Raw genomic sequence first — 12,080 nt, forward strand, 5'->3', positions numbered from 1 at the left:
CCATTGCAGAGAGCATGGGAGGTGGTGGTGGTGGTGGTGGTTCAAGCGTTCCAAGATTAATGAGCCAAGAAGCAAATTAGTCCCACGTTTACGTCGAAATATACGCACGAGCCAGCCGGCAATTATACGTGTAATATACTGAAATATGCGTGTTTAAGTTTCTAAGGACGCGTGTAAGATTTGGAAATTCGCTGCAAGAATCGGACGATACACGATTAAAATTATTATTTTTTTTTTTTTTTAATTTATAATATAAAAGTGTAACGCGACACGATGTCGATAATAAAAATGACTCTAATTTAGAATTTTTATATCTTTAGTGAAAAGTCAGGGTACATAGGAATAAAGGTAAAAAATATATAAAGAATTACATCATCCGTCGCGGCGTAATTTATCGAAAGGTACGATACCTATAATATACTTAATCATCGATCTCTCCGCGTGATTGTTTTTCCGATAACCTTCTAGTCGGATAATAACGTCAAAAACACGTCGAAAAAATTGAGACACGCAATCAGCTGACATATTTACGTTACAATTCATATAATTCAGGGTCACAATTATCTTTTAGGATAAAAATCGACTCATTTTTTTCTAAAACCAATACGTATAAAATCTTATACGCGTGTAACGGCAGAGTTGAAAAAAAAAAAATCCAAACATCGAATCAACGAGCGATTATTACGTAGATTCAACAAATTATCAGGCCGAATCTGTGATCTAACGACGATGACAAAGAGAACGTGACAAAAACGAAAAAAAGAACTCGTACAAAAATAGGGATAGAGATGAGAAATGAAGTAACTATTCGATTAACACGTGAGCTGTATTTTTCACACTTTCGAGATTTTGTAACCATGGAATAAAACGAAGAAAAAAAAACCCAAATTATTAATTACAAATACCAAACAGTTGTTAATTGTGCTGGTGAATTTTCTTGTACAATTTAAAAAAAAATATTTCTAACGCTTTATACTTTCTTCTTCAATTTCTCAATATATAATAAACTACAAAGAAAATAAATTAAAGGCAAAGAAAATTAAATTTTTCTCATCGTCAGCATCTCTCTTTCTCTTTTCTTTTTCCCTCTTCAATAAGAGTTACGCGTGTACGCATGCATCGTCGGGGCATACCTATGTATTATTAGATATATACGCATAGACAAACGGCTAATCGCAATTCACTCCACACCCCGAACGGCGATGATGACCCTGATCGAAATTCAAGTATACCTCCTCCCTCCACCCGTAATGCAATACCGTTGACGATACAACGCATGCCTTCGACGCAACGTACGTACGTACACGGTACACGTGACGATATGAAATCAGACGATTACGTAAGGAATAACACGACATAGGGAAAAATATTTCCATACATGTGTATTACAATTGACGAAACGTCGCCGAAACGAGGAAAGAAAAAAATTATCACCGTGTAGATTCGCGGATTATTTTCTTTCTCTTTCTCTCTACCTTCTCACCGCAAAAATTACATTGTACGTACGTGCAATGCGTGCAGCGTGTAGTTATTATTAACACGCGTGATGAACGGATCACGTTAATTATCGACGAAACTTAAATACATATATATACATATGATTTGGATATTTGCCTTCGTTGCGGGAATATTGATAAATTCTGAATGTCAAACGGTACTGAAACAGTGATTTCGATCGTGTAATTATTGAGTGAGGAAACGGGAGAGAAAAGAAAAAAGAGAGAAGATAGGAAACAAAATTTTATACTCTTTTCTCGATCCGATTTTTATGCGTCCGTTATTTTCGACCTAATTTTATTTACCGATCGATCGAAATCGCTGCGATCCACATCCCGAAACGGCTGCAGGCTATAACCGTGTATTGCATCAAAGATGGCTGTATAGATCGTCTGCTAAAACGTATAAACAGAGTATTCAACCTCTATATATAAAGAGCTGATGTTGCTGACGCTCGCACGTGCCTCGAGATAGGATTAGACCGACTGTCCATGGCCCGGATGATTTTATTTTCCAGGAAAAAGAAGCGCGAGAAAAAGAAGGAAAGGAGATGGTACGAGAAAAAATAAGAAAAAAAAAAATGCAAAAAAAATTGTAAAACCAAAATAAAAAGATAAAAAAAAAAAAAGAAGAAAAATAAAACACCGACGAAGAAGATACGCCTGCACTCTATTTATATATCTATGCAGTATTTACGGTCATCCGAGCGAGAAGCTGTGGAACTTCTATGAATTAGGTTCTATTTCTTCTCTCGACATTTTTTTTTTTTTTTTTTTTAAACATGTGTGTACATATGATATACATACGTATATATATATATTTGTCTACCTAGTTCTTTCTCTCTTTTGTTCGCTTTTTTTTTCATACCGTTAAAATTTACAACAAATTCTTCTCCGCAGCGGCGACGAAGAAGGTAGGAAGAAAAAAAAGAATTTTCGGTAATAAAAATTGTTATCCTTGATCTAGAATGCCATGAAACGACACGAACCGTTGCTTTTCCTTCCCTACCTTCGTTAATTTTTTTTCCACCTTCTTTTTATATCCAAACAATTTTACTCACGAATCATTATTAGTTCACGGCTAAACACGTGAGATTCTAGTCATAATCCAAATCCCCCGCCCCTGTTTCATACATAGCAATATTGCATATATATATATATATATATATATATATATATATATAAATGTTGTTTTTTCGTTCGCTACGTGCAAACCAGAGTTATTGCTAAATGGAATGATTTTTTTTCTCAACTCACCTCTGTCCGCTGCTGTAACCTCTTGTTGAGCTCGTAGAGGCGGTAGTCAGGCTGGCCAAAGTACGGGGTGTGCCTCCTGAGGACAGGCAACGATCTGTGAGATCAGACCGAACGGTCATGTTAGGGTGCAGTGTCGAGTGTGTGAATTTTCGTTCATTTTTTTTTTTTTATAACCCCCCGACATATCTTTGTTTCTTCTTCCAAGTGTGTGAATAAGTAAGTGATCGCCACGGGTGTAAAAATTGTTGATCATTAGAATATATATATACATATATACTGTATACACGTACTATCGTACGGTGTATAAACAAGGTAAATGACTTTTCTACAGATATAATGAAACATCGAGCGAGAGAAAGCGAAGGGATCGGCAAATGAATTTTGAGAGTGGATACTGAAAAACATCGAGTTCCTGTTATTTTGCATTTCATTCTTTGTAGTTTTTTCGCCGGAACTCAATTTTACTAAAAATGATTTTTTTTTTTTAGAAAAATACAAGTTTTCAATTCCTGCCCCTGAAAAGATGAACTTGCGTTCGTAAATCCCACCGATTCTAAGGATCTTCGAAATTTTGTCAAGTAAATCATTTCTCCGAGTAGAAAACTTCCCACAGCAAAAACTGTCGTTTACAATTTTTCAATGCTTGTCCATTGCACTTTCTCTTTCCCTGAATTTCTTGCCAAACAAATTATTTAAATCAGCATCGTTCGTAATGTGTGGTAAATTTTCATCAAACCAAGCCTGTAAATTCCAAAAGGACGACGATTCCCTTTTCTTCGTCATAGAATAATATCGTAATTGAAAAGCGTAGATGGTTCACCATCGATTTTCCACATATAAGCTCGGACTCGGATTAGTATTTCCGGATTAGTAGTTTCCACGTTGAGGATATCGCGGTACGCGATTGCGGTTACATCTCGTTCTTGTTCGCCAGTGCGCACGAAGCAAAAAGGATCGGCAATCAGTAGGTAAAATTACGAAGGACGTACGTTACGCGAATGCTCGGTGCAGGCTGCGCGGTATGGCATGCAAATGAAATCCATATACATTTCCAATTTCTTATCACGACAAAAGAGGGGCGGCCAAGAATGCAGAAGAGAAGAGAAGAGAAGAGAAGGGAAGAGAAATGGAGGTCCCAAATGCATCCGCGGAGCTGCTCTACTCCGGAGTCCTCTGCCAGGAGCAAGGACGAAACGTGTTTCACGATCAGAGGCTGCACCTACACCTACACCTACACGCCCGTCATATTCCACCTAGGGACATACCTGGAGTTTGTACACCACCTACGGAGAATATGCGGAACTTGAACGCGCGGAGAAACTTTTTGGACAGCTGTGAAATATGCACTTTGGCACGATTTATCCTGCGTTATTAAAGAATTCGCAAGGACATGCGTTACACGTACGTGTATGTATTAATAAGTAGTCCCAAGGATGTGTATATAAGATGCGTATCGTATGGATTTTACGTCAAAGAATGCAGCATAGCAGAGTATTACGGTGTAATACTTTTTTCTTTTTTTTTTTCTTCAATATTCTACCGCTTGTAGTTATTGTGGTCTTCATACAAGTACTTGGGTCATCATGTGCAATGTGCGCATACGTATGCATAAAGGTATGCAAACTTTTCCGCGAATATTGACGATTCGTACGGCCACAAGTTTTATACGGTAACATCGTTAAATTCTCATCGACCTGATTAGTCAGCGTTAAAGAGAAATGAAAAAGAAACACCTCCGTTTTCGTTTGTCAAAGGTAAATTGAGTTAGAGAAGAATGCGAAAAAAGCCAAAAGAACAACGTACGTTTAATAATTTCCTGACGTGTTCGCGATTAAAGGCAGGATTCCGCATGTCGTGTGATATTACTCGAAACAAAGATAAATCGTGGATAATAGTTAGCGATTATATGTATAGAAGTAAAAAAAAAAAAAAAAAATTGAAGTGACGTGAAAACAGTAATCCGCCGAAACATCAGAGAGATGTGGGTTTTGACTTGAAACACAACGACCACCGCACTTGCGATAATCCGAATTGACATATCGATTAGAAAAGAACAAAAATACAAAAAAGTATAACGTAAAGTGATGATCAATTAATACGTCTGCCGCAACATCGGCAAGGGGGTTGGGAGGGGGGGGGGGGGGTGATGTTTGTTACTAATTAGGGATGAGAGAATGAGAATGTTGTTTCGCATTAATGCGTCCGGCGTCACGTGAGATACGAGAAATACGTACCCCTACCAAGGTAGGTGGGTATAGTTGTTACAACTAACGCTGCGAGTACTCGGGGATCATTAAGGTGGGCGGTGATGTGATTAATGGCAGGTGGATATCGCTAATAGGTGCGACGAGGAGTCCCTGCCTCTGCCTCTGCCTCTACCATCCATCCATCCATCCCGTCTCTTACATTACACAACTTCGTCTCTTCTAGCGAGAGAGAAGATGAGGCGCCGGATCGTCTTTCGCCACGTTGCGTCAGCAGCGTTTCTTGGCTGTCTGTGTTTCCGGAATTAAGAGACATGTCCGCGAGGTAACGTACCGAATCTACGTATCATCGTGAGGATAAGAAGAGGAAAAATTGAAACTTGGAACACTTTCTTCGTCGTACGAAACGAATTGTGTACCCTGAACACGATGATTTCGCGTTACGTGTTTAATAGTTTAGCGAATTTCCTCCGCGTAAAACGATACTATGCGGTCTTGGAAATATTACACATGGACACGGATGACGATAATACAGATAAGAAGAAAAAAAGAAATTAAGTTGACGAAAAATAAGGCGAGTCTATAAATATGGCTCATACGTGTATATGTGTATACATATATATCGAACCGCCGCGATGATGTCCTTGCTGATTTTTCGCTCAGTCTACGGGACTAATATAATCTACCTGCCTGCCAGCCTACCAGTAATATTGCAATATTATACCTGCCGACTAATAGAGCTCGAACTTCTCGTCGTTTGACCTTGAATATTTTTAAATATTTGAATAAATTAGCTAACCTCGCGCGACGACGACAACACCTCGTTTTGTCTGATCGGCGAGTATACGTGCGTGAGACGCTTTGAAATAAGATTTCACGTGAGAACGAGAAGAGAATCTCTGGCAAGAGGAACTTGAATTTTTACGTATACCAGAACCGATAATTTGGAGAAATTTATTTTCTCAGTATCGGACGGATCTGACGACGCGACGATTAGGAAATTATCGATAAATTATTCCAGGCTCATTGGGATTATCATATTACATACATGTACGTCGGTATTTCGACCACGAGCAGTGACAAATCGTTCTGTTATATAATCGGAATCTAAAACGAAGCCTGGACCAGGATTTCTGTCGTTCGTCTTTCCTACCAATACAGTCTCGACGATGTGTGAAGGTTGAAAAGTAAAATGAAAACGCGGCAGGACGATCCCGGTATCGAAAATTCGACAAATGAGAAATGTTTATCAATCGTACAAATTTCATAAAATTTATAAATCCCAAACCGCAATTCCAGGCGCGATCTGAAAATTCGCAGACAATGCAAGTGCAAAACGTACCGTAACATTAAAAATTCCTCGCTATAAGAATGTGGAAACGCCGGGCATCGATTGAAATTCGTTAGAACCGTACACAAGGTGACTAAAAAATTTTCGAGAAAAAACTTTCACGTCATTTCCAAATTTTCCAGTACCTAGAACCTGAATCGTTCAGCATATCAACTCCATATTAATTAGTTTCAAATACAATTCGAATCGAAGAAAGATACGATGTAAAATAAAATCAGTTTGAGCCGATCTCTTTTCTCAACGACAAAAACGTTACACCTCTCGTTATATAAAAAAAAAAATGATTTCTAATTCCCAAGATATAAAATTTTTTTCCATAAAAAAAATTAAAAATTCCCCGACAATTCCGGGTTTTCCAGGTTTTCCAGGTTTTCCAGGCGTGCGGCCAGCCTGTCGGACATTGAGCCCGCGGTAATGAGGCGAGCCGCGGGTTTGCCGTTTAACGAGGACCCCCGTCTGTACATAATGCCGTAGCTGGGCTGCGACACGCTGGTAAGAAATCAGCTGACGGCCAGCTGACGCGTTGAGAACCACTGCGACCGGTGGGTCGCCTCAGATTGGGTTCATGGGGAAGGGCGCAGCAGCCTCTCCTCCCTCTTCACCCTTCGCCGCCCCCTCAACCCCCCTTAACGCCGCCCTGCGGAGGGTGTTATTAGGGGTTGCTCATGGGGTGAAAGTGCGATCAATGCCTGCGAGTCATGCTAGTCCTCCCTTCGAGTCTCGGCTCTCTCGCTCTCTCTCCGTGGCTATGTGGTATAACTGCTGTGTAGTACATACTACATCCCCGTATGTATACATGGAACGCTTGCCCTGCACCTACGGGGTGCTCCTTGCAAAATCTACTCTACAAGGGAACCTGATTTTCATTTTTGCGTTAGTATCGGTCGAAGATTTTTACCTAATCGGTATAACGCGAGGTTCGGATTCGTCTATGGTTCATTTCGAAGGATGCGCGTTTATCGGGAAATTGATCATTTTTGATGAATCGTAATGAAAAAGCAATATATTATATCGGTGTATCGAAATGTCAACTCCTTGCAAGGCGATTCTACAATTGATAAACAGCGATTTTTGTCTAAACGTTTCGTTGCGTTAAAGTCACTTCAATCACTTTAGTCAATAATTAGTACAAGCCTCATCACTAATTTTTATAACAAGACAATTTCTTCAACGGAATAAAAAATGTTATCTAGCCCGATCGACGTTCCATATTTTAATATAGCTGTTTTTTTTTGCACGTACAAAGCGGTGAATTTTGCAGTGGGATTGGAATTCGACTGAAAGCCCTTAGAAAAAATCAAACAAAAAAAAAAAAAAGATGTACAAACTTCATTGCAATATCTTTCAGTGATGCAGCGAGTGGGTCATTTTGTAACGATAATTCACTTGGAACGATGCACGTTACATCGAAATACTGATACGGAAAGATAATTTTTTTGATAAGAAATATATACTCTCCGGTCGAGACTTCTTACCAACTACGCGCAATAAGTCATTGTATGTAAAAGTTTCGATCGGCTATTGAAAATCGGGCGCATAATTTATATTTGAAAATTTCACGACGAGTGCAAATATACAATATGCATCACAGTCACGTAACAACGTGAACTTTGCGTAATCCTTCAAATTCAAAAAAGTTCCCGTACTCTTCCGTCACTGATATCGAATCAATATATCCTGGCTGCAGTTTTGCGTGCAGGAATTCGGAATGACAAAATGCGATACAGCGAGAAACGGACGCGTCGCTGGAGCAAAGTTTTGGTTTTGCGGTTGATGTGTAGAATGTAGGTTTGGTCAGCAGCGTCACCGAGCCTTCTAAATCTCGGTATTCAGCGCGGTTTCGCGGCTAGAAACTTTTGGAAACGCGTTGCGGACGATAAACTTCCGTTGCATGCGTGAAATTTTTTACATTAACTTTGGAAAAGAAAGACCGTACCGTAAAACGAATTTCAATAAATCATACAAGCGAGTTTTGCTTCGTTAATGAATTACCCACAATTAGCCTAAACCGAAGTTTCTATCGAGTTTACGATCATTATAACAGGTTGCATTCCATAAGCCGATATGCTTTTTTTTTTCAAGTTGTATTTGTCTAATCAAAAATCGATATCAGCTGAATCGTCTAAATTTCATACACGAACGGAACAATTTTACGATTTTTTTTTATTGAAATTAGCCAAAACTACACAGATTTCATATTATATTATTAATTACTCAACTATATCGCGGTTTTTAATTTTCTTGTTACGTAGATACGTATAATATACCACCAAGGTGAAAAATTGTCGACAATAAAGCTCATCGGAATTGGGATTCGGTTGCCGAATCTTATCATGTACCCTGTTCCTCACGTTTTCGACTGGCGATTAAATCCGACGCATCCTCAATTGGACGCAACTGAAAGAAGAAGTGAACGCGTATCGCTGATTTCAACCCGATAGCAACGAACCAACGGAGCGAGGTGTTTGTCGCGTGTTAGACAGCTCGGCGATGGCTAAAGGAGCCTGGGGGAAAGGGGGATGGACGGTCAGAGATGCATGTGGGTTTGGAAATCAATCAGAGCGAGATAGAAATCGCGTCTAAATCACCCTGGCACGACCAGCGAGTTCGTCGCCAGGGGGATGGGGAGGCTTATCGCCCGGCTTGTATGTGCTCTATATAATATACCATGTACTCCACACACGCACACGCACATACATGTGGGTATAAATACGTACCAAAACATTAAACATACCATGTATGTGTGTAAGTGCAGGGTGTTCTATTAAATCGATTCCACCCCGTGGTATTCGCTCAAATGTTAAACGGCATCGGTATCCTGCAGGTATTAGATTGAAACTGTCTTCTTTTCCTTTTCCTTACCCTTATCCTTTCGTTACGTTTGTTATTTTTTATTTTTTATTTTTTTATTCCTTCTCTACCTTTGCTTTAGAATTAAGTTCTCCGTATTGACGAAATATCGTTTTTATACATAGCTGGGAAACTACGACGATTCTCAACTATCGAGTCGTAAAAAAAAAAAAAAAAAAGAAAAGAAATCGTTCAATCTCGAGATTATTATACTCACGACGCGCGAGTGTGAACGTCGTAAAGATACGGAATACCATATAAATACTCTTCGTGTTTTTATTCTAATTCTCATTGTGCCGCGGTAAGCAAGAAAATACCGCACAGTGCCAGGAGTGAAGAGAAGAGAATATAGTTACGTAAGGTAATGAAATTTAATAAGAGAAATTAACGTCGTTATGGTAATAAAAGTAGAAAGAAAAAAAAAAGGAAAAAAAGAAAAACAAGAAAGAATATGCAGCGTTGATATAAAATAGTTCGACTAATGCTGGTCAAAAATTGATACTGTACCTACATTTGTTGAAAGAAAAAGAAAAAGAAAAAGAAAACAACAACAACGTCACAGCTCAGTTGAAACACACTGCTGATTTTTGAGTAAAAATATTCGAACCCGAGTGATAGAACGACGAAGAGAATCAGGCATTGGAAATTAACATAATGCGTTATACTACATCGGCATAGAGAAAATAAATCTATCCGATAGATTGATCAGTGTAAGAGAGCGTGGTAATTGAGCCACGCGACCAGACAGCAACAGCATCACATCCCTTATAAAGGAATCAATCGGACCGCGGATCCGGAGATCAAGATTGAGTCATTATGCCGTCTTAAGGAGGAGAGCCTTCGCCGCCGACCTTGTCTAAGCGAAATGTAAATTATCCTCAAGCTCGAGAACAGAATTTTAATCCCGCCTGACATAAGTTAGGTGGCTAACACACCAGCTTCTACGCAAGTTTCTTACAACATATTTCAAAGGCAACGAAATATATTCTCACCCACAGACGCGCCATTTATACGTCATTAGGTAAAATATTCCATCGATTGAATTATAATTGAACAGTCGTTGTAATGTTCGTTGGTAACATAGTTTTATCGAGTTTCTAACACTTAAATTTTAGATAAGAATCACAGACGATTCGTTATCAAATTTCGTACAAATTATTTTGCATCAAAAATTGTAGGATTTTTTTCTTATTTCGATCGAGAGTAGCGGCAGAAATTAATATCATCCCCAATTCAAGCTGTAGAAATTGTATTGCAAATCAAATTGTTCTTGCAAGAAATATCTCAACTTTTTTCTTTTTTCTCTTCCTTATAAGATATTGTTTCAATTGCAATATCCTTGCGCGGCAACAATTTTCGCGAACATTGTACAACGTATGAAACCCAGTCTTTAACCGGATGTAAATTTTCATCATCGTTCCTCCGCAAGTAAAGCTTATAGGAAAAATATAACGTTTGCCTAATCTATCTAATTGCCAAATCTATCGAACAAGGGAAAATAAATAAATAACAACCGAACGAATAAGAAAACGGAAATTGAAATTGGTCCAACTTCGCAACCTGCGTTATACATTTTTTACAGACAGAAACGCGCGGTGCCTAATTATTTTCCACCCGTATTGTAGATATGACAAGGGATACATCTCGCGAAGACGTCGACCTCGCACGCTGCTCATATATTATTGGCAAGACAGAAGCTTCGGTTCGCAAGCTAGGCCATGTAGCTCACCCTCGTCTTACTCCCTCCGACCACATTTTGCGGAAGAACAGAGCCGTCAACGCCACCGTCGGCGACGAGAGACGAGCGACGGTGTTCGGTGATATAATTTCACTTACATAGCCAAAGTTCCCCGGCTCATTACCCATCCACATATTCACGTACGTACGTATCACGCCGTACACGTTCTATACAAAAGTAAATTATACATTATACCGTATGTCTGTATACATGCAGGTTATGTGCAGACTGAATATCTGCGCAACGGAAGAAAAATAAGCGAATGAGGTCAAAATAACCGTTGTATTCTCCGTTTGTTTCTTCATTTTATTTCATTTCCAGAATTCATTTCGGTTGAAAAACCGGCGAGTACGTCAGCCGGTGGAGGGGGAAAAAAAAAACAACAAAAACACGGAACAAAGAAATAAAATAGACGACCTAGTATTTTACGTTACAAATTACACCCACCCCGAATCAATTTCGCAATGAATTCTTTAGTCGGTACAATAAACACGACTGCAGTTCTGTGTTGTACGCAAAATTTATAACGATAAATCTATACGACTGACCTTTTAGAAGGAAGATAGATATTTAGATAGAGAGAGACAAAAGGAGGGAGAGAGGGAGAGAAACGATTTTGTCGTAGTGCAGAGCAACGAAGAAACGCCGGTTGTTTTTGACCAAAGGACGGAATTAGCCGTCGACTCTACCGCCATAAACTTCTAGTAGGTATACCCTTCGGAACCCTAAATCGCTGCCCGATGTATAAACATCGCTTGCACGATGGTAGCAGCAGCGTGGCAGAGTCCAAGTTTAGAATATCTAGACCTAGAGAGAGAGAGAGAAAGAAAGAGAGAATAAGAGGAAGAGAGAGTCCGCCAGCTCTGTGGCCGCTCGATTCTACACTAGGTGAACCAAACTCCGTAGAACGCGTGTCTTCCTATCAGGGATCCGGATGAGAATTGAAAACAAATAAATTAATCCGAGGCGAGAAACTAAATGGAATTCGTTGCAGCCCATTAGCGCCATGTGTCGAGATTTCTTTGAATTCGTAGGTATCGGGTCGGTGGAAGAAAAAATAAATAAATAACAAAAAGAAGGAACAACAGACACGAATCGAAGTAAATTAGAAAATTCTGTGATTATACTCGTTGTTTAACGTTGCAGGATGAGCTTCAATTTCCGAACGTTCGTTTCGACGAGGC

At 39.3% G+C, this 12,080-nt stretch overlaps 1 protein-coding gene across 6 annotated transcripts in view; it reads right to left on the reverse strand.

Moving 5' to 3' along the window:
- The window catches only part of LOC124307487 (LIM domain-binding protein 2), a 114,217-nt gene that overhangs the window by 19,292 nt on the left and 82,845 nt on the right, over nt 1-12,080 (reverse strand). For 5 of the 6 annotated variants that reach the window (XM_046769173.1, XM_046769169.1, XM_046769172.1 and 2 more), the window contains one exon: nt 2,754-2,847. In XM_046769173.1, coding sequence (XP_046625129.1) covers nt 2,754-2,847 — 94 coding nt within the window. The remainder of the gene's footprint in view (nt 1-2,753; nt 2,848-12,080) is intronic. The other variant, XM_046769170.1, reaches the window with a different exon arrangement.

Source organism: Neodiprion virginianus, chromosome 6 (assembly GCF_021901495.1).
Source record: "Neodiprion virginianus isolate iyNeoVirg1 chromosome 6, iyNeoVirg1.1, whole genome shotgun sequence".
NCBI lineage: Eukaryota > Metazoa > Arthropoda > Insecta > Hymenoptera > Diprionidae > Neodiprion > Neodiprion virginianus.